The 27,710-nt window shown below is 36.2% G+C and overlaps 1 protein-coding gene across 1 annotated transcript in view; it reads left to right on the forward strand.

The window, feature by feature from the left end:
* CNTLN (centlein) overlaps positions 1-27,710 on the forward strand; it is a 217,583-nt gene that overhangs the window by 122,052 nt on the left and 67,821 nt on the right. Inside the window, exons 13-15 of the mRNA XM_019470756.1 lie at positions 18,333-18,382; positions 23,402-23,493; positions 26,370-26,890. Coding sequence (XP_019326301.1) covers positions 18,333-18,382; positions 23,402-23,493; positions 26,370-26,890 — 663 coding nt within the window. The remainder of the gene's footprint in view (positions 1-18,332; positions 18,383-23,401; positions 23,494-26,369; positions 26,891-27,710) is intronic.

The raw sequence follows: 27,710 nt of genomic DNA on the forward strand, positions 1-27,710 counted from the left end.
ATAAAAAATTTGAAATTTATTTTATTCAGCTGTGCAACGCCAGTGCTTTCAGATTCAGCATCGTGCAGCTGCATAGAACTGGAATATCTTCAGTGAAAATAGGCATATCATTTTACAGATAGATAGATACATTTTATAGCTATATATATAAACATACATACACATATATATAAATCTAGTATAGTTCTCAGGTTTTTAGATTATTTTTAATCTTGGCTATTAAGTGCTAAATGTTGTCTTACTTTCTATAGAATTGTATTGACAGATGGATGCGTCCTTGGAAATTTTCTTCCCACATTAGTCAGGTTCATCTTTGTATCTGTATTATTTGGATTTTGCTGAAATTCAGGGTAAATTAGTATGTAGCATGTCCAACTAAACTGCTGCTTAATTGCAAACTATCTAATTTAAACTACTTTGGTATTTCCGTATTAAATTCTTGTTTGCTGGAGTATAGGGTTACCCTGTCGCTTTGGCCTTTATGTCCAGACTTTGGAAAGGTGTAGTTGACTGTATATAAACTATTGTAGAAGCTTTACAATTTTACATCTCTTCTTCTGGATTACTTTGTAGGAGATCTTATAATTGATACCAGCAACACTGAATTATTTACATAGTACATTCTTCAACATAAGACATTATGACATAAGTCATTATCTTCACAGCTAATTGGAAATTGGTTTTCCATATGGTATGGTCATATGCAGCTTGTGATAAGGAGGAAACGTTTTTAAAATGAAAGAGATAGCCACATCATTCAAAGAACCTTTGGTAGTCATTCTTTCCTCTGAGTGCCTGGGTTGCTGTGCATGTCCTCCATGTAGAAAATGTGCTGTGGACCTTTGAAGCATGTGGAATCACTGCAAGCTCGGTAGCATCCTTACTCTGCCAGAGCAGCTATTTAATAAAGGTTTCTTATTAGCTTTGCTTTTTTAGGAAAACAAGACCTCATGATTTCTGCTTTCCTTATTCTTTGTAGAGTCAAAGCAATTGTTCTATACCCTGTTGTCATGGTTTAACCCCAGCCGGCAACTAAGCACCACACAGCTGCTTGCTCACTCCTCCCTAGTGGGATGGGGGAGGGAATCAGGAAAGCAAAAGTGAGAAAACTCATGGGTTGAGATAAAGACAGTTTAATAGGTAAAGCAAAAGCCGTGCATGCAGGCAAAACAAAACAAGGAATTCATTCACTGCTTCCCATGGGCAGGCAGGTGTTCAGCCATCTCCAGGAAAGCAGGGCTCCATCACGCGTAATGGTTACTTGGGAAGACAAATGCCATCACTCTGAATGTCCCCCCCTTCCTTCTTCTTCCTCAGCTTTACATGCTGAGCATGATGTCATATGGTCTGGACTATCCCTCTGGTCAGTTGGGGTCAGCTGTCCCGGCTCTGTCCCCTCCCAGCTTCTTGCGCACCCCCAGCCTACTCGCTGGTGGGGTGGGGTGAGAAGCAGAAACATAGCCCCATACTAGCTACTATGAAGAAAATTTACTTTATCCCAGCTAAAACCAGCACACCTGTGTAGTGGTATCTCACCAGCCAGCTGGCAGGAGCATAACTTGGGACCAGCAACAGCATGTGATACTCTTGCCTTTTCCAGCTTATCAGAATTGGTATGGTGGAGGAAAGCTGAATGTACTGTTCTGGAATGGTGGCATTAAGAAACACAAATCTAGGCTTTATTAATTCCTCTGCTGCTTGAATGTGTGTGTCTTTTTTTTTCTTTTCTTTTCCCTAGAGCACCTGCTGAAAAAATGCAGTTTTGATCACCTTGACAGTCTCTTTGGCTAAACAGGAAATATCTGATCATATATATATATATATATGTATGTATACTTAAATCTAATAGCTCAGGGCTCTTGTTTACTTTTTACTGCAATTAGTAATTCTGTACTGCAAAGCCAAATATAATTAAAAAAATGATGTATTTGTTTAGGTTTTGGATGGATAAAAAGATTGCTAAATCTAAAATACCACCGTTCATTCTACTGAAAACGATTCAAGCCTAGATTCTGCAGCTGGTGTTAGGGGGTTCTGACAAAGGTGCATGCTCACTGACTGGACCGAACGTTGCTCAGTGGAAATGACAGTCAGGCTCAAGTGTGAGAACTTGAAACAGTGCAGTTGTTGACTAAAACCACTACAAATAACTACTTAAATGTAAAACAGCAGCATTAATTGTACTACAGGGTGGTGCTCTAAAAGACCTTTCACAAATCTAGGCTTTATTAATTCCTCTGCTGCTTGAATGTGTGTGTCTTTTTTTTTCTTTTCTTTTCCCTAGAGCACCTGCTGAAAAAATGCAGTTTTGATCACCTTGACAGTCTCTTTGGCTAAACAGGAAATATCTGATCATATATATATATATATATGTATGTATACTTAAATCTAATAGCTCAGGGCTCTTGTTTACTTTTTACTGCAATTAGTAATTCTGTACTGCAAAGCCAAATATAATTAAAAAAATGATGTATTTGTTTAGGTTTTGGATGGATAAAAAGATTGCTAAATCTAAAATACCACCGTTCATTCTACTGAAAACGATTCAAGCCTAGATTCTGCAGCTGGTGTTAGGGGGTTCTGACAAAGGTGCATGCTCACTGACTGGACCGAACATTGCTCAGTGGAAATGACAGTCAGGCTCAAGTGTGAGAACTTGAAACAGTGCAGTTGTTGACTAAAACCACTACAAATAACTTAAATGTAAGAAAACAGCAGCATTAATTGTACTACAGGGTGCAATTCTAAAAGACCTTTTTGAAGGACCAAAGTCAGAACTGTAAATGCCACATGAAGTCATTTAGGGGCTTTTGCATTATTAACTCACATGGCCTCTTTTGTGAAGAGAATTATTTTCTCTTTTCTAGAAAGCTTCCAGTTACATTTTCACAAGGCACTGTGTCAGCTAACTGAAACAAATATATTGTTGTTTTCCAGGAAGAGTGGTCTGTCAGGGATGATGAGATTAATGATCTTTAATTGTTAAGCTTGTTTCTAGAAATTTTCTCACCTGTGTCCACCAGATCTTGTAATTTCCTGCATCCTGGCTAACAGTCAAATTTGGGGCCTTGCTGTATTTTTGGAAATCAGATGTGTTGATGTTTTTCCTTTGTTCTTCCATATTTAATCAGACTTTTCTTGTTTGCAGGTATTTGTTCAAAATCCAAGTAGTATTATCAAATTTCCATAAGCAGCCTGTAGTATTTAATTGCCTTCTCATACCTGATGAGACTGTGTCATAGCGAAAACATGCAGTCATGCCATTAAACATTCTTCCATAATACATAAGCATGGAAAGGCAGAATTAAAATTGCATTAATGATAAAATTTGGACATTGTCAGGGACAAGAATAGTAGGGAGATGTTGGAGAAAGGTAGGGACTCTTAAGTTAGCTTCCTTTTGTATTGCTTGCATGGAGGTATTGCCTGCCTTGCTGTTGAATCACAATGATTTCTGTAGATTATCTGAGTGTTAGAGAAATGAAACACTGTACTGTTGGTAAGCACACTGCTTGTGAGAGTGCTGTCTTTTTATTTTGTCTATTGCCCAGATAAAAGTTCTTCACCATTTAGGTGGAAATGTCTGATTTATCAGCCTGCAGATATATATGTATATATAAAAATAAAGAAGTACTAAGTGTGTCTTTTTAAACTGTACTGAATGTTCATAGTAAGAAGCCTATGAACCTACAATCTATAACACCAAAGCTAGTAACATAAGCTGTCAGGCTGCTATATTAAGAGAGTAATGAGGGAGTAATGAATATAGGTCTCTCTCCAACACTTTCTATGGAGTTCCTGGGAATTCTGGTAAGGGCAGCAGTGCTTGGTGCTTTCTGGCAACTGCTGAATTTAGCATACAATGCTAGTTTTCCTTTTTTCTTGCATGGTACTGATTTTGGAAGGGAAACAGCAAATTTTCAAGTTTAGGTATATCTCAGATTTGCTAATAGCATATGGAACTTCAGGAACTGAATTTTGCAAAGAAGTAGAGACATTAAGTTCCTTCAAAGACTGGAAATAATATTTTACAATGAAAATTATTAAGCAATGCTTATGTATTCTTGCCCTATCTCTTGAACTCTTTCCTAAAGTCTACAGTTCTGGAATTCCAGAAACTCAGATGTGGAGCTAAGTGGACCTTTATTGTGGCCCAGCATGATCTTTGTGATGAAACACTTGGCTCTTTTTTCCTGCATGAGGCAGAATATGCATATACATACAAAAGTTTAACCTGTCTTAATGTTTTTGGATCTTCTAATTTGTAAAGAATTCAGAATGTGTGTTCTAAGAAGTATTGTTGTATTTGCTTTTTTCAAACACAATCACATGAGAATAAAAATGGAATCTTCCAAATTTTCCTAAAACTCAAATATTTCAATGTAAGAAATAATTTAACAAATTGATTTGCATCCTTACTTTGCATTATTGGAAACCAGCTCCATACTCAAAACAGGCTGTAGGTAATAGAGACTTTGGCGTGTTGGTCATCTGAGGTTTATATAAAGGTTAAAAGTACTGATGCGACAATAAAACTCTCTTGATATTCATGCAATGGAGTCCTCACCCTATGTGCCCCTATGAGTTACGTTGATTACACTGGTACCCCAGTCATGGCCCTTCAGGTTGAATCCTTTCTGAACTAACTACAGGTAAGCACTGTTTATGAGGCTGTTCTGATGGTCTTGTTATAAAGGAATGAACAAATTCAAATTAAAATAATGAGCATAATTCACACAATGTAACTTTTTTTTTAAACACCTTTTGGTCAATCAGATGGGTTTTATGCTACAGTAAAACAAATAAAAGATTACTAAATGGTAGGTAAAATTTTAGGCATGGGTTTTTACTATCCTTTTGCAAGCTAAAGGTTATGCTGCATGTTGAAACTATTTTGGTCGCTGGTCACTAGCGCATCTTTGGTTTTTGAGTGACTATTAATGTGAAATACATCTCAAAACTCACTCTTGACAACTATGACACTGTTCACTTTTTGTTATGTGAACAGACATTGGATTGGTGTGGGGGGAGTTGCTTTTATCCTTTTTCGCTCCTGAATGTGGGTTGTAAATCAGAGAGACTTTACTTAGCACCAACAGATATCGCTTCCTGCAATTTTCATCCATCCTATAAGTGACTGAATTGGGAAACAAGAATGAAAAAGACATATTTCTGGGAAGCGAATGGACAAAGTAAGACAGATAGCTCAATGACTCTGTATAGTCAAATATTCCATTTCCTTGGTTAATTAAGACTAGAAGTTTCTATGTGTAAACTGTAAGTTTACAATTTTCCTCCTGTAAAGGAATTCCAGTAAATCATTCTGGATAGTTTGAATGTTCAGAAAATGTAAGTAATGCTAGTACTTCTTGTTTTACTCTTCTTTTGGCAGCGTTATCCCCAGATATATGTAATGGTTTTTGCGCTCTCGCACAGTCTAGATCAAACACCTGCTCCCAGGTTTACTCTCACCTCCCAAGGCTGTCAGTTGACACATAAATATACAGACCCATGAAAAGAGCATATTTTGCCCTTACTGCAGGCAAATGTTCTTGAATCATAATGCTGTAAGAACAAATTGAAGAATTTCTGTCAGAGTAGTATTGCACATGTAAAAGTTCAATAAAGTTTCTGCGTAGCTTGGTTCTCATGACTCTAGACAATTTTTGCATAGTAGAAAATTAAAATCAGTGTTTGCATTATGACGTATCAGACTCCCCATCCTAATTTATGACAGTCTCTTCCTATATTTTCTGTATGGGCTTTTTACGAAAGTATGCGTAATGTGCATGTGCATTCTACTCTGATTTTACAGACTAGAATTTTTACCCTTTTGAAGACTCATGGACAGAAAGTACAATTCAGTTTTGCTTACCTAGAAAACCTTTCTATGTTGATCTGCTGTCCTTCTCAAGCTTCTTTCTTTTCTGAGGGGAAGAAAACAGAGCTGCTTCTGCTGTCCCATTTTCCTTGCAAGGATTATTAGGGTATTTGGCTTAAGCTTTGGGTAAGAAAAAGTTCCCTGGCACTACTTTGACCCAGTGTCTTTAAAACGCACTCATTTTGGTTACTGTAATAAGCAACACTACTGTCCCTTTTTAAGGACCCTGATAAAGACCGTGCAAAGCTTGCTTAGCAGTCTTGTTCTGTCTGATTTTCTTCTTAATTTGGCTTGCCAGTCTTTAACAATCTTCCATGGCTCTGGAGGAAGACATTTCAAAAGGCAATAGTTAACCTCCTGGACTCAGAGGAAGGCTTCCCTGACTGCAGCAGCTCCTGGACTAGCCCCCTGATATCTGTTCACACCAGCAACAGTATGCATTAGGAGATTGTGGTTGGTTCTGCTTATTTCTCCAAAGAGTCATCCTGCTGCAGTCTTACAACCTGTAATCCTTGGGAAGGAGTCGGTTTCCTCAATGGATTATTCCTTCTTATGTATTCAGCTCTATTAGAAATGAGATTCTCTGCTTGGTTTTATTTTCCAGATAAAATTCCCTGGGACAAATGGAAAAAAAGTCTTATTGTTTGTTTGGATGTTTATTTTAGACTGCCATGAGCCTGCTCTCTTAATTCCTTTTATCTGTATGCAGAGGAGTGTAGGAGTCTCCTGCTGGCCCTACCTGTGAATGCTGAAAGCTGCTGCTGAGCAACGGCTGACTTATGGGATGTGTATTGCTCCGGGGACAGTGGTTTGCTGGAGGACTAACTAGAGTCCTCTGGCAATGGTTAACCTAGGGTCGGCAATTCTTGAGGGAAGGAGCCCTTTAAACTGATAAGTATGGAGAGAAAGTTTATGCTATAGTTCAGGCTATCTTTCTAAACTACCTTTTCTTTAATGCATTGAGACCCAAGTGTGCATGTATATATGTACCTTAGATTTGGAGCTGTGTGAGGGCTCCTGATGGTATCTTTAGAACTGCTGACAATTAAAAATGATGAGTACTAGGAAATTTTGTTCTAGTAAGAAGATATAGTTTGCAGAAGCCCTGTTTATATGCAGATGGTACAAGCATTTCGCTTGTTCTAGTAAGTTGATAAGTAAGCAACTGTTACAGAGAATTTCTTGCTGATGCCTAGCTATAATCTAGAAGAAATCAGAAGTAATTCCTTTGGCAAAACTGATTCTATAGCACAGGTTTTTTTTATGCTACCTGTTCCTATATTCCAAATGGGTGATTATTACAAAAATAACTGAATAATGGAGGAGTAATCAAAAGTATTATATTGTCATAAAATAAAATTCAGAATATTGTATGATACTGGAAGGAGCAGATACTATAATTGTGAGTCAAGGTCAGTACCTTTAAAAATGTATGCAATACCAGCATAAACTATTAGCTGGATAGATTTGATCTCTCTTGATTTCTTACCATCCTTGTTTTAACATTGCCATGTGAGACTGTGGCAATCGTAGTTGGAGGATATAAATGAATGTTTTATGGTACATAAAATAGGATGCTGTGTGCTTTCCTGCTCCTCTTGGTGCCTTTTGTATACATATATATATGTTACAAGGAAGAAGAATGACTTCCATGAAGTTATTGATAGTAAACAAAGTACTTTGAGGTTGTTCTTGGGATGTGAAAACAGAGACACGATTCTACTTCTGACCTGCCATATTAGAAGATATTGACAGTCTTCTAGGAAGTGCCAGTAGACTCCTACTAATTTAGGGTGCTGACTCCTGTTAATTCAAGGATTCGATGGCTTCTCCTTGGCTAGGAAGGAGTTGGAAGTTGTTCTCTGACCATGTAATCTAGAGCATCTAGACTGTTGCTGGCCTGGACTGTTTCTTGTCAACAGAGTAAACTTTAAAAGTATTTTGGAGTAGGTTATGTTGTCAGAAGGTCTCTTTGGGTTTTCAATTTGTTTTGGAACCAGATTAAGAAATGCTTATTGTTGAGAAAGAATTACTGAAGAAATAGAGTCAAATTCTACCAGATATACTTACAAGCAGCATAACCTCTCTATGCAGAAGGCTCAAGGCCGTAAGACAATTTCAGGTCTGCATAAAGGTGAAAAGCAATACACCAGTTTCTAGACTTTGTATGGCTTCAAGTCACTTTTCTCCTATCAGATGGGCTATCATTTGAACTTAGCAAAGCTGCTAGAAAATACAACATTTGAATATAAATCAGAGCAAGGCGTTTTTCAGGAAGGAGTCATAAATTCTGGATTTTTTTCAGTCCACTAGTTTTATTACTCTTTCAAGCACATTGCAAAACCAGTCTTTTTTACCTCCCTCTTTAAGAAACGGTCCTGAGCAGAAAAGTGTGTGTGGGAGCTGAATACATATTTTAAATAAGATTTTCAGTTCATCTAATGGATATAGGATTAGTGTATTTGTTCTTAAAATTAGAAATAGCAATCATGTAAGTCACTCATAGTTATGTAACCTCTGTTATCGGCAAATTTGGTAGGGTGTTACTGTAAATTTTCAGGGTACATTTTTCAGTTATATAGTCTTCTTTAGGACTCTAGAAACCTTGAGTATAAACTAACCAGGACTGAAAAGACTTTCTCAGTGCCATCAGAAAAGAGTTGTTTGCCATGTTTTGAAAATGTTTTATACCTTTTCAGCTTAAAAAACCCAAACTTATTGAAATGAACCTGTGTAAAGAATGCATCTAGATACAGGCCAAGTGTTAATTGCAATTTCAACATTGCAAGCTTTTAGAAGTGGCTCGCTGTGTTAGCATTACTATTGCAGATATGAGTTTAGACTTTGAGTTTAATGAAACTTAATAAAGTTTAACTGAGTGGTTACTTGTTTTCTTTTCATCTGGATTGCTGATTAGGTATTCCTAGTAATGAATCTCCTTTGCCTAAGGTTATTCATATAAACAGCTAGAAGATGTTTTATGCAAATTTTCAGAGACAATTCTGAGCAATTTTTTTTATTGCTTTTAAACTACATTGAAATGTAGTTAGGTTTTATTTCTATTTTTAGTTTTTTCATCAATTTATTAATGGTTAAGAGCTTATTTACAGAATTCTGGAGTTTCAACACCCTGCAAGGTTTTACCTACTCCACATATCAATATATAAGATTGTGTAAGTTGTCAGAATACTTCACAGTATTTGTTAAACATTTGCACAAAGGTCATGTCTGGTATCTCTCTATTGTTTTAAATTATATCCCAGGAACTTCCCTTTTTGAAAGTTGAATTAAATAGTAGAATGAATACACAGCATGAATGTGACAGAGACTTTAAAATGCAGTAGTAGCCTTTGTCTTTGTCAAGAAAAAGGTGCAAAGATGTGAATTTATCATGAGCTGGAAGTGATCGATTTATACTCATACTCAGGTTTGTTTCTCTTTCCTCTTGACCTGCATATTTCCATTGTATTCAAATCCCATCATTCGATCTTGAATTATGGTTCAAAGGTCTATCTTCTCTGAGTCTATAGAGCAAACCCTTTGATCCAAAGAAGAGTTTTTTGTTTTCGTATTATGATTACTATAGACTTTATTTCAAGTTCTACATTGCTGTGTATATTCAATTTAGAACCTTAATCGCTTCTGTTGTCTAAGTTAGGTTTTTCCATAGGCGGCTTCGTTTTTTTTTCTCCTCGTTCATCAACCTTAACTGCAGGACTGCATATTGTCTCCTTGTTCATTCCTTACTTGTTTAGGTTTTTCTTTTGTTGATGTTGCATATGATTTACTTAGCAGCACTTTGGTACCTACATACATCATATTCTTCCTTTTGTACAGGTGTATCATGTCTCAATGAGCTTCAGTTTCTAGCTCTTCCCTGTACAAATGGAGCTTAAAATCTATTTCTTGTATTTTCTTGTAAAATGCTTAGAAGGTTGAGGGTTTTTAATTGTGTAATAGCAGACATAATAGTGAGATCATGTTTCTGAGATGCTGACTGAAAATAACACACAAACTTAAATACCATAGTATTTAAAAATTTCAATTTTAAAAAGGCAGAAAATCAGTTTTCCTTGAAAAATGCTGATTTGTAAATTTCATATGCTATATATTTTATTTGCTTGCTCAAGCAAAATCATACATAGTATGAAAAAGAGAACTAGAAAGCACCCTGCTTGCCAATTGATATATTGTCATCAGGAGACTTGTGAAAGGGTAAACTGAAAGCATTCTCCATGTTCTGTGTTACTGCTTTACAAAGCAGACAGTTGACTGTTTCCAAATCTTTGTAGATTTTTCTTCTCCTGCAGTTCCTAAATACACTTATTGCTGAATTTCCCTGCTGGGAAAAGAGTTGTGCTCAAATACTTGTGCCACTCAGTATTATAATCTGAAACAGGAAAGATAATTAACCTAATCAGCAATGTAAACTTATAATTTCTTTCACTTTTTTTAGAAACTACTGGATTTATCAGGAGAAAAATTATTTGATATCAGATACAAAAAGTTTCAAATATGCTGTTATTTTTTCTTTTCTTTTTAAGTCCAGCTTGTAGTTGTATGTAATTGTAAAATGTGACATTTGTGGAGCAGTCCTAAAAAAAATTGCTAGAAGCATAGTTAAATGGAGATTAACATAAGGTATCTAAAAATATACATCATCCTCAAAATTGCCTACTCTTGAAACATCTTCAACTCCCAGCATTTCTACCATCAAAAGATGGAGGAGGCATGTACTTATGTTCAAAGATTTCTTTTCGATATCCATGCCTCAAGACTACAATCAGCTAGAAACACTTTACACAGAAACTACCTTTCCACTGCAGAAATATCTTCAAAGATTCCATCTCTCAGCTTCAGTTTATGTCTCGGATCTTTTCAGATGACATAAACACGATGCCCTTTGCTCAGCGCTTGCTGAATCAAACACAAGTTTTTCAATGCACAGAGAAATCCTCTTTCAGTTAGGATCAAAACCTGGAGCATTTTTTCTTTCCATTGTTTGATGTGTTAGTTGAAACTGAACGATGCAAAAACCAATGTAGTAAATCCAGAAAGCACATGCTTAAGATAATTACAGCAAATATTAGCTTCATCTGCTAAAATAGTGTTGGAAGCTCTTATTCACGGTACCTGAACTTTGACACTGCTGTTCTGACTTTCTAGTTCCAGTAGGTTAGTATTCTGTATTACCACACACAGAGCTTATTTTTGATCCTTTGAGTTGAAGGATTACAGAGGCAATCCTTCTTTCACACTCAGTAAGTGAGGGAAGCATCTTATGTCACTAGAATCCGTGCAACTGGATCACAGGTCTCTTCAAGTACCTAATCCGCTTCGTAAAAGAGTTGAACATGGATCATTTAAAAGACTGGTGGGGCAGATGTAGTCTGTTAAAGGCAATCCCCCTTTTGGGGAAAAAACACACACAGATGTTTATCTTCAGACCCACTCAAAATATTTTTTGGAAAGGGAGGGAGAGTTTCATAAAGATAAATCAGTTCTTACCTATTAGGTTGTCACATCTGTGTGATGAGACACTGAGGGAGGTAACGGTGTAAATGAAAGGCTGGAAAGCAAATATCTCCCCCACCCCTGCTTTTTGCCACTATGTTCTTTCAGGTTGAGTCATTTCCTTCAGTGTTGCATTACACTTCAGCAGTTTTCTGTAACTTCTTCAGTTACCTTGAATTCCTCGGAGTCCCTTCTTGCTCCTTAGAAAGTTCTTACTTGACCCGTCTTTGATGCTTCTTCCAGCTGATCATGTTCACTTGTTCTTGGGGAAAGTAGCAATCATACAGTCTCTGCAAAGAATTGTACTCCTCAAGAAGACCACATTACATGCTTTCCTCCTTTTTGTTGAGCAAAATAATCTTGTAACAAAATATGCAGACTACAGTACTTTTGTGGTGAATTTTAGAGAACTGAACTAGATGTGTATTTTTTGTTACAATTCATATACAGGTTTTTTTTTTTACAAGTTCTAGCTAGAGTAGCGTGTCAAAAATATTGTAATGTGTCAGAGCACATTTTACTGCTGAATTGGGAACAAACAGAAAAGGAAGAGCTACTTGCTTCTGTATGTGGTTCTTCACATTGCAATTTTTGCTCTGTTTTTTGCCTTGAAATGTAAAGAGGCTTATGAGTGATAGTAAAAAACCACTTGACTGCACATAGTCATGATAAAAAGCCACAATTACTTGTACATTCCTTTTTCATCTTCTGATTTTGTATAATGAATGTAATATGTATCAAGACCATACAGATTATATATTTTTATTTTTCTCCGTTAGCACTATATTTGCCATAAAAATTCTGTTGAAAATAAAGCTTGAAGGTTTTGTTGTATTACGGTTGTTTTTCAGAAAGAAAAGATTGAATAGAAATCAGTATAGAATCTGTTCCCAAATTAGTTAAATACTTTGAAATTTGCTCAGTGCCAACTGTGTTGGCCTTGAGTGGCCCAGTCTGTGCATTCAAATCTTAAGAAGTTTGTGAACTGAAGATTGTCAGGCTTCAGAGATTAGAAAAAAATGAAAGAAACCGAGAAACCAACTAACTAACTAATTAGGATAGGATAGATTGAGAGTAATTGGTTCAAAAAGGGAGGCTATACCTGCGTAAGCTTCCCCAGACTGAAAAAAATTTAAGCGCAGGATGCAGGTAGCAGTCTCTCCAGTGGAATGCAATTTATTCAATTTGTTTTAGTGTGACATGTATTATTATCTACACATAAGACATGTTTTATATGTGCTGTTGCAAAGAGCATAAATCTTGGGAAAGGAGAACATCCTGTTTGCAAGGAGGAATCTAATCTCTTAGATGAGACCATGAATGAGATGAGCCCTGCTGTCTAGCTGATATAACAATGTCCTCTTGCACCAAGAATGCTCCTGCAGTAAAGGGACGACTCTTAAGGATAGGAGGAAGCAGTTGTTGGTAGTGGGAGGTCACAAAAGATAAGGAAAGCTGTTTTAAAATATTGTCAACAGTAGTTGACTGGCATATTAAGCAACAGAACGACGATATAATTTACAAATACTTCTGTGCTAGAAGCCAAAAAAATAAGATGTGGAGCTAGACTGCTTGGCATCACATGACAGTCCTGACACACTAGGCGTCTCAATGACCTGGAGGAAGGAGGGTAATCTGTGGGGTACAGTGTTGCCTGTGTACTAGCTTTGCAGGAATGACAGAGTAGGATTACCTGGTGAGAGAGTGGCGCTGTACGAAAAGGATTATTTAAGTGTAATATTGGACAGCTATTACAGAAAAAGGGAGCACTGTGTAATGCTTTTGTATAGAAGTCCTGTATTTTAATAATAAATAAGTAGCAGTGAGATTGTACTGCTGATCTTTTCATCAGGATGCTGACAGTCATGCAGAAATGCAAAGCAGGATTTGATGAGTTGTGAAGGACAGGCTGTAATCATGGAAGGTTGCAGCTATCCACATAGAGTCTGCATCATTATCTTGCCAAGACAAGAGTAGAGATACAAATTTTGTGTGGAATAAGTAACTTTTCTAGAACAATCAGTCTTAGAAACCAAAAGGAAAAACACTGTTCTGGATTTTATATTGAGTGGTATACAGAACTCAGTTCAAGAAAGCATTAGAGAGAAAGCCTCTCTGTAATAGTTACCTCAATACAATGAGAAGGACAGAATTGTGCAGCTTGGAAGGAACATCTGGAAGCTGTCTTGTCCAACCTGCTGCTCAGATCAGTGGCAGTTTGGGACGTTTGCTTAGGATCTTGTCAAGTTTTGACAAAGGATGGAGGCGATGGAGACCAAGGATGGAGATTTCAGAACGTTTCTGGGCAACTGTTCCAGGGTCTGACCAGCCTAATGAGCAATTTCTTTTTATATCTAGTTGAAATTTGGTGTATTCTAGCTTGTGTCCATTGGCTTTCATACCATCCACTGAGCTCCTCTGGGAAAAGTCAAACTCCGTCTATTTGACACCCTTGCATTAGGTAGACAGCAATAAAATCTTCCCTTTTCCTAGGGCTGAATAAAGCCAGGTCTTTCACCCTGTTGTCATAAATCATGTGCCCAACCCCTAACCATCGTGGTACCCCTTTCCTAGACTTAATCTAATAGGTCAGTGCCTTTCTTGGAGGAGCCCAAAACTAGACACAGCCACACATGCAGTCTCAGAAGTGCTGAATAGAGTCAGTTTTGTAAACCAACTGACTATACTCTTGCCTGTAGAGCTAGTATGTTGTTAGCCTTTGCCACAAAGGCATGTCACTACCTAATGTTCAACTTGTTGCTTAGAAGGACACCACTTTTTCTGCAAAGCTGCTCTCTAGCCAGTTGGTCTTCTAGAATGTCCTGTTGTGAGGGGTTATTCTAGCAGGACTTTGCCTTTGGTGAACTTCATCAAGTTCCCATCAGCCCACTTTTTCTGCCTATGAGGTCTCTCTGAACAGCGGTCCAGTCCTCTAGTGAGTGTATCAGTTGCTCCCCTCAGTTTTATATCATCTGTGAACTTGCTGAGAGGCACTCTAACCAATCTTTGAGGTTGTTAATAAAGACATTAAACAGTACTGGCTCTGGTATGGATCCCTGAGGGATGCTTTTAATTGCTAGCTGCCAGTTGGACTCCACACCACGGATCATCACCCTTTGAGCCTAACAGTGCAGCCAATTTCCCAGCCACGTTATCTACTTTTCAATTCAGATCTCAACTATTTGGCAGTAAGGAGGTGGGAGACCATCTCAAATGCCTTGCCAAATTCAAGGTGTACACCATTGCCTACTCTCTCTTTAGTCTTACAGCCTGTCATCTCCATACAGAGATGATCAGGTTGGTAAAGCAAAATTGTTCCTTGGTAAATCCATGCTAGCTGTTTCCAATCACCTTCTTGTCCATTAGGTGGCTGGACATGATTTCTAGGATGATTTGCTCTGTAACTTTCATAGGAAAAGAGGTAAGGCCTGTATTTCCCCACATCTCATCCTTTATGAAGATGGGTTCATGTGATGTTTGCCTCTTTTTATTTTTTTTTTTTATAATTAGATTTAAATAGTAGCAGAAGAGAGTGGACCAAATCAATTGGCCTGGGGATATTCACTTTCCAGAAAGGGAACCACATAAAAATGAAGCAACTAGTCAAAAAACCTCCAACCCCCTCAAAGACTAGAACAAGCAGTACAGAAAGCCTATGAACAGTTGTAGACTGTTAAGAAAGGTACTGTAGCTGAAACCCAGCTGAAATATGTGCTACAATTTAAAAAATGAAATTAAAAAAAACCCTAAACCAACCCCCACCCCAAAATAGTCTTAAAAAGCTCTCTTTAAAGACTCAGTGGGGAAGTTTTTGTGGCCCTTGCAGAGAAAAGGTCAGCATTTAAAACTTAAGCTTGCATTGGTGAGAACAGGTAGGCTAATAAACAATGGCAGGACAAATGCAAGTGGAAAGTTGAGAAGGCTAAAAAAGCTCTTGAAGAGTGGTTTTCAAAAATGCTTAAGCTGTGATAGTAAAATTTTGCTTAATTAAAGTGAAAAAGAAGCCAGTTAGGAAATTTGTAGGTTTACTTAATGATAATGGTGTAAAAGGATACACTGGGTTTACAAGGCCATAAAAGAACAGCTCAGTGAATCTTTGCATCAGTCTTCCCTGCTGAAGATGCTAAGAAGATGCCAAAAACTCATGTATTCTTTGTTACAGATAGATCAAAGATGTTAGATCTGTTTGAAGTAACTGTACAGCAATTATGAGGTCAAGTAGATAAGTTATTTGTTAATATCTTGATGTTAATATCTTCACACCCCAAGGGGTATGAAGAAACTGAAGTATGAAATTACTGAACTGTAACCTCATTGTAAACAGCCACTGTGCCTCCCATCCATAAAATGGGCTCTAGAGGGAGCTGCAGACCAGTGAGCCTGACTGCTTCCATGCTTGGGAAGATGGCAGTCTGTCTTTAGGAAAAAGAGGAAAAAAAAAAAAAAAAAAAAAACAAAACAGAGAGAGAGAGATCACTGAGCACAGATCAACACAGTTTTGTTGGGGAAGCATCAGTGTGGCTCCTGTAAAGGGAAATCCTGCTTCGTTAACCTGCTGGAATTGCAGAAAGGTGACAGTAACCATCTGGCTAAAATCTGATCTATATTTTCCAATTGCCTTTGACAAGGGTCCACATGAAAGGTTAAAAAGAAATTCCATTCCTGCAGGATTGGAGGAAAGGTCCTTTTAGCAACAGGGAACCAGTTAAAGCAGAGGAAACAAAGGGTAGTGCTTATGTGCCACTTTCAGGATGGAAAATTGGAGTCAGACTGCAGAAACTGTTAGGCCTGTGCTCTTTCCTGAGCAGCATCTGCTTTTGCCTCTGCTGTGGACAGAGCACTGGTGATGGATGGACCCAGCTCTGGTCTAACACAGTTGGGCATTTCTAGCATTCATGCAAGCCAGTTACTGACTTGTATGGGTTGGATCTTGTATTACCCATTGTAATTCCTTGTCTAGGCTTGCCTGAAGTATTTCTAGCTTAGATATATCATAACTTCAGTTGGAGACTATTTCACAGACAAATGAATTTATTTGGAAGTGCTTCAGATATTCAGACTATAAACCTAACCCTTTACTTGTTTCATATCTTTTATTTACTTCTGCATGTCTTTCATCACCCTAAAAAAAATCTTTATGTAAAAGTTAACTTTTTAAAAAAATCTTGTACAATTATCATTGTATCCTTGTCCCTTAGTGTGTAGGGAGGCAGTATGTATGTATGTATGCATGTAAACGTGTGTTCGTTTAAATAATGCTTTTAAAGTTGAAAAATAACATGTTCAGAAGATAGAGGTTCAAGCAGGAAGGATTCTAAAGTCTCATTAATTCACTCCCTTGTATTCATGTAATGTTGAATACACTCTTTAGTAACATAGACAGAGAATGTTTTTTCAAGGAAGCATGTTGCCATTCGGTGCAAAAAAGAGAACATGCTATGAGGAGTTAGGACTGTGGAGGTAAAGGGCACTGTAGTCTGTGTTATAGAAATTGATGATGACTGAGGCATGGAGAATGAAAGAAGAGCAAAGAAAGTCAACCTGTGAAGGCAGCTGAATGATCCTGAAAATAGCTCGAGTCTTATGTTACTTTAACTTTCACGTTTCTCATTTTCTTTGTACTTCATGTGAGACTGTGGGATGTGAATTGCAATGTTTAGAGTTACAGCTGAGTGAGAGATGCATTAAATATATAATATGCTTTAAAATACTGTGTATACTGAAAGACTTTTTTTTAAACCCTTTCCTTAAGTTAGCAGATATTTTGGCTAGATTTTCTTTGTGCCCTATCTCAGAGAGATTTTGTAAAGCATAAATTTCCTGTGAAGCAGTTAAGTGCTGCTGGTCAGAGTACAGCAGAAAAGGCTGTGAGGAAATTAGCAATCCAACCTTCAGAACAGAGCTAGAATAATGTGTATTGTATAGGATGAGGTTATATTTTAAGCAAAATCTGCATATTAAATGACTGCCCTCTGTTCTGTGTGCTGTAGGATCCTAGGCTGAAATAGGTGGGGATCTTATTGCTAAAATAGTGCACAACTCTGTTCAGAGTACAGCAGAAAAGGCTGTGAGGAAATTAGCAATCCAACCTTCAGAACAGAGCTAGAATAATGTGTATTGTATAGGATGAGGTTATATTTTAAGCAAAATCTGCATATTAAATGACTGCCCTCTGTTCTGTGTGCTGTAGGATCCTAGGCTGAAATAGGTGGGGATCTTATTGCTAAAATAGTGCACAACTATATAATTAAAGATTGTGTCAGAAAACACAAGTATAAATGAACCATTTAAATTAATGTCTTTCATTCTAGCATTTCCCAATTTGACTTTGAAACTTTAGCATTGGTATTCTGGCAATTTTATTTGTATGTAATTTTAATAAAATGAAAAACAGTAATTCAGGTATTTTGTTGTACGGACCTTAGCTGGTTGATATTACAGAATAAACTATAGTAGTAATATAGTAGTAGATCAGGGCTGGAAAAGGGGAGGCGAGATTTTGTTAATAAGTTTCTCAAATAGTTGCTGGAAAAAGAGGAATGGTAAGATATATCTGCACACGGTTGGCTGGTGGTTTCCCATGAGACTGCATACTTATTCCCCTCTTAACAGGATTCTACCTCCTACCAGTCTCCTTTTCATCTCGGGCATTTCCTTACCTAAAAAGGACCGGCTGAAACTTCTTAGTGTATGTTACAACCAACATTATATCTGAATTTTGTATATTCAGATTTATAAATTTTGATCAGCTGTTGTACAAATGATTCTTTATGTTTGAAGTATGCTAAGTGTTGTCAAATTAGAACTAATTCCTGGGTGTTCACAACTTTTTCCCCAGTAATATATTGATATGGTTTTGGTTTAATTTTTTTAATGGTTTTAGTGGTGTCTATGTGATTGTTCTGTGGTTCTTACTTTTTTATTTCCTCTTTTGTAGACTGAATCTTGAAGAAGAACTGGATCAGATGAAAGTACACCTATCTGTGGGTAAGTTCACAATACAGGAGTTTAACTATGTTTACACAAAAAAGGAAAGTTATAGTACTTTATATGTGTATATGTATTCTGTTAGAAATATTAAATTTAAGGTTATTTTCTTTCCAAAGGTTAATTTCTTTTTCTTGAATGTGTATTTTGTAAGCATAAGACCGTACATATTCTTATTTCAAGGTATGTTTACCCTTAAGTTCTCCACGTGCCTATTAAATCAATGACAATTTTTATATATAGATTTAATGTTTGCAACTTATGTGTATATACTACATACAAGATTAGTTAATTATCTTTAAAATATCTATGTATATGCTTATAAATATATTTGTGTAAAATTTAAAACATGTTTATATGTTTATGAAGCTTTCTCCAGAATCTGAAATGGTTTTTGCGGTATTGAAATGCAGTGATACAGAAATTCCATGCTCATTGAGACTTCTTTTTTAATACTAGTCTCACAAAGTATGTGAATTTGAAAGTAAATCAAAATGGTGGAACTCTTATAAGAATTGATCATGAATATCTTCTTTTATACCTTTACAATCTTTACAATAGTTGATGGTTCTGTGAAGATGAGTCTTTGTCAGTCGGATAGGTAATATATTACCATTGCCTCTCCATCACTCCTCTGATTCTTTGTGTTATTTTCTGTTCCTGAATGGTCTGGGAGAAGTGTTCAAGAATGCATAGTTACAGTCCAGCTGGGTGTCACGTCTGTGGTGAATTCTTTATGCACAGTATTGTGCAAAGGAAAGGAGTAGGAGACTTGGAGAAGTACTCTGCATGTTCTTAGCAATAAAACCTTACCATTCTTTATCCCAATTTTCTGCTGTTGGTTGTTTTCTTTTTTTGTGATAATGCTGGCCACTTGAATGAAAAAATAAAGAGGTTTTGTTTTCCTTTATTTTAAATTTGTTTTATAGTATCTATAAAACTAAGTGGAAATATCCAGATGCTGAAGACTGAAAGTTACTGTTTTCTTTTGTGTTACTTCTTATGTGTTACTTTCATAGCCCCAGATAGAGCTGAAGGGAACTAGTGAAGGTTTCAAATACTGACTTTAAAAATCACTTCCTTGTTTTTGCCAATTTAGTCAGTCTTTGCACAGAGAGAAGTGGAAAGGCAACCAGCAGTGAGAAGGAGTTGAGGGCCTGCTGAGCAATAACCATGCATTTCCAAAAAACAGTCAGATCCCTGAAACTGCCAGTTCTTGACATGTTTAGTGCTTTAACAATTAGTCTTTTATTCATTCTTTGTTCGTTATCTTTTCAGATTAAAACACATCTTCTTTTAAAAGTGTGGGTGGATACACAATTCTAGTTTGGTTATTGGTATGATGATTAATTGTTGTTATATTGGGACTGATAAAAAGGGTTAAACTACTAGTGAAGTGTTTTAGTCAAATTTTATTTACCTTTTCCAGCATTTGTTGTTATAGGTATCGTTTAGATGAACAGGAAATTTTTGATAAGATACAAAATCAAGTCCAAAGATATGTATTAAGCCACACTTTTTGTTAGCACATAAGACTGAGCTGATTACAGCCATTTTCAAACTTTTACCAATTGAAATATAAAAAAATAGTTGCTCATCCAGTCTATAAAAAGTAATTTCCTTGTTGTTCCCCTTGTAAATCCTAGGGTGTTGCAGTGTGGTGGACACTTTTATCAATTGGTTGACATTTTCTAGAAGACTACACCATAACGACTGGAGCTGGATGTCCATCTTTGAGCATAAATGAGTGTATGTGAGCAATCCTTGCTCATGCGTTAAGAAAGTGTGTACACCCTCTGCCCCAAAATGGGTATTAAATGCCTTCCTTTTCCCAAATAAAAGTACAACCTCGGGTCTGTTATCTGTAATTTGCTGAGTCCAAACTTGATATGGTCTAAATACACTTTGTTCACAGTCTTAGTAAGTATGTTTTCTTTTCTAAAAGGAAACCTGACATGAAGTTACTCAGCTTATCAATAATGTTGGAATTTACTTTCACCTTAGCAGGTACCTGTTTCCATCAAGCATTCTAACATCAAGGGATAAATTCTGAAAAAAGTGGCTGAGCCTCCCTGTATTGAAAAAGATAGGCTCTATCCTCTTGCTTGATTAGATACCAGTTGTGTTTGTCAGGAGTAAGTACTGGATAGCTTTGTTGCTTTTCTGTATCATTTTTCAAACCCTGCTGGTCAAAGATGAAGGAGGTCAGGGGAAAAGGAAACGCTGCTCCTGCCATTCGCAATTTCTTTCCATTCTGATTCAGTTGTCCAAGGTGTCTCTTTCGCCATTGCCAATTATTTTCCAGTACTCATCAAATCCAAATTCACTATTCATGCTATTCATGTCATTATTTGTGTATGAATGTAAAGAATATGTTGGCAGGTACTCATGCCATTTCCTCCAAAAGCAGGAAAATGGGTCCATCTAATCCTATCCAGAAAAATAGCAAGTGCCTTATTAAAAGGAGGTAAACTGTTGGCCCCCTGTTTCTTCAAGGAGGCAGTTTGAAGGCTTCTTTCATTTGACACTTCTGAATCTACCATGTCCCCAGCTCATGTGTGAGAATGGTGTTCCCTTCTTCTGGTCTTCACAGTGGTTTTTCCCACCAGCTGTTTCAGATTTAGCACATTTTTGGGAGCATGGGTGACTACCACTGGAGTCAGTAACACAGTGGCTTTCTGCATCACAGCACCTCCTGTATGTCAGGGGAATCCTTCACCTGGTGCATACCAGAGGCAAAAATCTCATTCTTTTGATGGTTTATTTACATACTCTATGAGTGACTAATACGCAGCTGGTTTTTTTTGAAACCAATAGTTTTTTCTCTGTGTAAAAAGGCTTTCTGCAAATACTAGTAGTGAACTGTAGTATCATAGTTCAAGTACCATTTTGGCAGTGGTATTGAACTAAGTCATCATCAGATTTGGTGACTGTTAATTAGGAATTAAGTGTTATGTTCTTAAGCTGGCAGTTAACTATGTTTTCTCAGTGGGATGTAAGTATACTTCTGTAAGACCACAGTAATTTGATGACTGAAGATAGTGGGGTTTATGACTTGTGGGTCTATTCCTTGAGGGAGAACTTGGTATTTTTTTTAGGTAGGAGTATGATGGGTAGAGCATATGTCTTGCTGAGTAGCCTGATATGATGAATCTTTCAGCTATCATAGACAGACAGTTATAGGCAATGCTGTTTCATTGCCTCCCTAACCAATTCCTGTGAACAATTACCTAACAATTAGAAGGTAGGGGGGGATAAGGGGGCTGAATAGGCCATTTATTTTCTGCTCGATAGAATGGGTTATGCATCAGTGACCTTTGGCTTTTCTTTAATTTATGTTGCTTATGATTTCTGTGATAATACTGAACATGTATAATCTTTTCTATCTATTTGGCAGTAGTTTTCTTTATTCTCTGCATATAATACGTTTATTTATAGATAGAGTTTTTAAATTGTATTTTAATACATCCACATAATAAACATAACACCTTGTGTGCTTTGATCAGTTTCTTTGACTATGGGAAATAATTTTTCTTTTCAGTGGATTACAGTAAATGCTGATATAAAAGCTGCAGCAAACATTCAAATGAGTGAATATTTAGAAAAAGATGAAAAGCATGTTCATATTATCTTTGTGTGTTACTTAAAGAATGTTGTAAATGTATGCAGTACCACTGTGCTGGGGGACTGTAGTCTGAAATAACATGGGAACTAACATATTAATATCAAGGTAAAGGTACATATTCCCCAGATGCATAGTTTTACCTTTTTCAGCTTTTATTATCTTTAGAATAGTGTTCCATTTATTTCATGAATACAGAAGTATTAATTGGCCATGACATGTTCCAAAGACAAAAGAAAGGTCTAATTCACTCTAACAAACTTGTTAGTCACTGTTTATATCAAGAGGATTGTGAATCTACAGAGAGTAACACTGTTTTCTTCTACACTTGCTTTGTTTATAAATCAAAAGTTTTTAAGTGACCTGCAGTGTCGTCTTGTAGTTTGAAATGATACTTCTGAAGCAGACCTCCACCATGTAGCACAGATATTTATCCCTTAAGATAATCCTTTAAGTTAATTTGGGGGGAAGAAGGGCAAGAGAAGAAATGTGAGTATGGTGGTATATTTACAGTGTTGGGATTTTTTGTTGTTTAACGTAATATTTCATATTCTAAGAAAAAGTCCTTCTGAGGTATGTAATTGCTCATTTCTGTGAGCAGTGGGCAATTTGTGAATGCTAAGATCTTGGTTCAAATCTAAACAGAATGTATTTTACTTCTGATTTACCCTACCTGTTAGTACTTCTAAACTTTTTCTTAGCATTCTTCTCTATGAATAGATCTAATTTTTAACTTGTCCTTTTTTGTGGGATTTTTAGCAGCTAAAGTGCATAGCTGTCTCTGAGAGTGATGCTTAGAGTCATGTTCACTCTCATTAGTTTTATCAATTTCTAATTGTTATGAATTCACAGTATTACAATGGAATGATTTGTGTGATTTATCTGGTGAAGTACATGATCTTTCACTTAACAAAAAAGGGGTTTAAAGTTTTCATCCATCCTAATTCTGTTACTGTTTGCTTTGTTCACCAATCACTCTGATCCTCCTAGCAGGGGACAAGACCTAGAGAACAAAACTGGTAGTGACTGTGTAGATAAAAAGGCAATGAATTCTGCTTTTAAGGCATAGAGGGAATAGTCTATAAAAGAATAAAAATCAGAATGAAAGTACAGCGTCTTTAACCTGCAGATCTATTGTACCTTTGAAAAGCTTGTACTCTGAAAAAAACATACTGTGATGCTACAAAGATTCATAATTATGTGACAGAACACTTTGAAAAGAGGTCACTCTTTAGAAACTGACCAAAAGGCTTGTCAAGAAAATAGACCACATTATAAATGCGGAAGTAAAGAATGCATTTCGTTAAAATGTCTAGGTATTGTTTTAGTGAAATACTAGGTGTCACAATGTATTTTATTTATTCTCTGATAGAGATGTATTTTTTTTTTTCTGATAGAGCCACTTTTTAAACTTAGTGAAGATGATGGGGTCAAGAACAGTACTCCAGAGAGGAATATGAAAGAAGTTTCACATCAGATGTTACAGAAGGTAAGATACCAACCCCAGCAAACAGATCTAAATTTTAATACAATAATCATATATATATGTCAGTACTCATGAATTTAGGCCAAGATTTTCCTTTCCTAATTCAAAAATATGGATTTCCAAAATCATGTCAGAAATTAATTCTAGTGAAGTAGCTGTGAATGTATCATGTGAGATAAACATTGTTAATGTCAGAGAAAATTAGAAGAATGTTTAGAGGTATAATGTTAAAAACTAACAAATTATCTAAATTGGAAGTAACACATGCTTAGCATTTTACCACTTCTAAGTTCAGAAACCTTCGGGTTTTTTTCTGAGTATTTAACTTTACATGATATCAGGTGTTAATCTCCACAGAGCTCTTGCTACAGAACAAAATTGATGCATAATAGTGATAAATCCACTTTTTGTTGTATTTAAATTTTAGCACAACATTACATATGCAAATATTTTTTACAGATGTGGGTTTATCACTCTTTTCACAAGATAGTACCGTATGCATTTAGTGTTCTTTGGCTTAGCAAATATGATGAGTATTTAATCTTTACTGCTCAACGTTCTACATGTTTTACCTCATACAGTAACAAGATGTTCTTAACTAGTTGCTATTTGTATTGATATTTGTAATATACACAAGTAGTTTAGTATGTTAACAGGTGTTCACTTAAGAGGGCTCACTTGTATTTTACCATATGTTTTGTTTGCCGCAAAGAAAAGACATCCTTCAAACAGTATCATGCCTTTTCTTTGTCATTTTGCAAAACAATATTTGTTTAATTACTTATAAATCTTTAAAAGCATTTTTAAATTGAATAAACACAAATCTATAACTTTGAATGTCAGTTTGGGTATGTCTATTTATTTTTTATTTGTGAATTAACTTGTAGGAAGTGTGGTAATTTACAGCAGATGATGTGATTGCATATACTTGTAACACTTGCCATATGGTCAGGCAATGAAGGCTGTCATCTCGTTATTACTGAATGACAAACATCATGTTAAAATAATAACACACAGAATAGAAAGTGCTCACATTCATTTATCTTAAGGTAGAGTGAGTAATTGAAATAATATGAATGCTACCGTCTGAAATATCACACAGTTTATGCATGCTTATCATTTATATTTCAGAACTATAATTTTGTTTGCCAGGTACTACATAATTTTTATCTCTATGGATATACAGAGTTATGATAGTACCTTAGGGATAGGTGTAGAAGCTATTCATTGTTTGTTTCCTTCCAGCTGTCATACATGACTTTAATGCTAGTGAGTGCAAAAGGTTGCTTTAAAGAACTGAGAAAATAATAGCAGAATCTCAGTTTAGGAAGGTGGTTGAAGAAAAGTACTGGTCTAACTCCTTATCATTGGGGAGGAAAGCAGAAACTATGATTTTAATCATAAAACTTGATTTCACTGAAGCATTTGGAAAAATCCCTTTTGTTTCTAATTTCACCCAATAATTTCATGTAGCCATAAGGCAATCTTTCTTCATTGTGGGAGTGCTATGAATTTCCATAAAGGAAGGTGGCAATGGATAGGCATGTACATTAAAGATTTGCTATCAAACTCACAAATTCAGTATCAAATTCACAAATCTCTGTAAAGTTTGAGCAGCTCTTGCCCTAATTTACTCTGTACATTAAGACCTTTCATTTATCTGAATAAAATCTGTCGTACCCACTTCATAAATCATTCCATAAGTTTTAAAATAATTTAAATGCATTGGCAAAATGTCCTTGCAGAAACATGTAGCATTTATTGAGAAATACTATAGTTTCAGTATTTTCAATGTCAAAGCAAGTTTTGACATTTCATATTGCTACAAAGTGATGGAATTGGCCAGTATTTTACAAGGTGAGTAGCTGAAGTTGGCCACGTGCATTCTACTATAGCTCCTTGAAAAATAGTCTTTTCTATCCATGTCCAGAAAAATCTAGGGCACCTGGCACTTTCCCTAGTGGAAGAGTGGCAATGGAGCTTGTACAAAACCAACCAAAAATATTTCTCCAAAATGACTAAGTGGTTACTGAGCACAAAATTCACTCTCATGGCCTTTACAAGCTTCTGGGGAAATCTCACAGAATAGATGTTCATTTTAGTATCTGCTAAAATTAAAATCGCCCCTTGTTTCTGGAAATTGTGGGGTTTGGTTGTAACTTTAGGCAAATGTTCCCTAAGAACATTGAGAATTAATTTATTGTTAATGGCCTTGAATATGTTTAAACCTCAAAAGACTTTACAAACAAAGCACATGCATCCTATATAGGTAGAATATGCTTCTTCAAACTATAGACGAGAAGCTTGTAAAGTGGCTTCATTGGCATAGGATAGATTTTCCCTTTCTGTGAATAGAAAATACATTTCAGCCTTCATATTCTGTAGGTGCTGAACTTCTGATACCTCTTGCCATGGTTTGTTTGGGTTTTTTTGGAAGATCAAATTAATATTTAATTTGTGTATTTACAACACTTGGAAGAACTTGTTGATTTAGATAGCTAGTGCAAAATTGTCTGTATTTCAAAATAGTTTTCCTTCGGAATATGTTTTTTTAAATTCAATTAGTATGTATAACCAAATCAGTAATGAGCTCAAGATGCCTTAGGAAGGTTCATTAGCATACTTAAACTTCTGTGTCACTTTGCCTGGAATTTTAACTTCTTTTACCATCTGCCCTTTGTTCAACAGCTGTATTATTGCAGCTAAAATGTTTTCATCCGCACTACGTTAGAATTATTTTTAAATTAAGGACTATAGATTGCTTTTGTCCTTGTGCTTAATGCAGTATTATTGTCATATAATAAATACATTTGAAAACATAGGTTTTTTTCCTACTAGATAGGCTGAAATATTATGAATGCTAAAATTGCTTTTGTTAGGTACAACAACTAGAAAGAAGATTCAAAGCTATTGAAGGGGAATTAAAGAAACAGAAAGAAGTAAATAAAGACTTACTGAAGGAGAAAAATTATTTGAAAGCATCTTTAAAAGTGCAAAAGGAAGATGCAGACACAAGAGAAAGAGAGCTGGAAACGCTACTTACGAGGATTTGTGAAATAAAAAAAGACAAAGCAGAACTTCAGTTAGTGATTGATGAGCAGCAAAAAGAAGCTGCCTCTTTGAAGAGGCAAGTGGCAGAAGCTAACAGGTTGAGAAATGAAAATGAAGATTTGCTGAGTCAATTGCAGGAGCTGAAGTGTTTGCTGGATGAAGCCAAAGCAGTGGCAACCTCTGGGCGATGTAATTGCAAGATAACAGGCACCAAGGTTAAATTAAAAACAGCTAAGAAAAAGAGCTCTTTGGGACATCATGGAGCTTTTCTCAAACAGTCCATCAAGGTTATGAGTAATGTATTTGAGAACTTCAGTAAGGACGGCTGGGAGGATGTGAGTGAAAGCAGGTACGGCTCTCATTAACTTAGCCCTGTAGAGGGGACACTGTGCATATGTAAAGCACTAGCAAATGGAGATTGAATTTCAACTACTGTTGATTTGGTATTCAAAAAAAATACTGTCAGATCCTTTGAAATATCTTGGGAGGTCTTGTTCTGAGCTTATTGACTGAAATTTGCATGCAAAATTAGCCACAACTGTATGAGTATTTGAATAGGTGCCAGGAAACCCAAAAGAAGGCAATGCTTGATTTCTTCCAGTGATGCTATTTTCATGCAGTCATGAGGCTTGAAATTGACAGTTTGGCAGGTTGATTTAATTTGCTGGCCCTTTGCATATTCACCACTGACAGCTAAGGATTCCCAGGCAAGCCTACTAAGTCAGTTTAGTTATCTTGTGACATGCCGACCCGGGAGGAGAAACATTTTTTCTCCTTAATTTAGTTAGATAAATTTTGAATGACCCATTTCAGCTTGCTAGCAGATGTCTACAAGCTGTTTAACATCCTTTAAATTAAGAACCATCCACACTAATTATTTCATGTATGTTTTATGCACAGTCATTGTACTAACTTTAATTGAATGATGGTTAAAAATCAGTTCTTTAAAGGTAATTGTTACTGCATAGAGTCCTAGTCGTGAGTCACAAGGCCCTCAGAAAATTGCACTGGCAAGATTCTTAAATGTTTAGAATTTTTGCTTCTGCTTCTATTTGTCCACGCGTACTTGAGGAGGCAGCAGTAAGCCACTAGGTAAATGGGTATCACACCTTGTCTTTCCATAATTTGTCCTAAGAGACATGCAAATAAATTTCTTAAGCCTTTGTTTA

The sequence above is a fragment of the Aptenodytes forsteri genome, unplaced genomic scaffold (genome assembly GCF_000699145.1).
Source record: "Aptenodytes forsteri isolate BGI_AS27 unplaced genomic scaffold, ASM69914v1 Scaffold46, whole genome shotgun sequence".
Classification (NCBI taxonomy): domain Eukaryota; kingdom Metazoa; phylum Chordata; class Aves; order Sphenisciformes; family Spheniscidae; genus Aptenodytes; species Aptenodytes forsteri.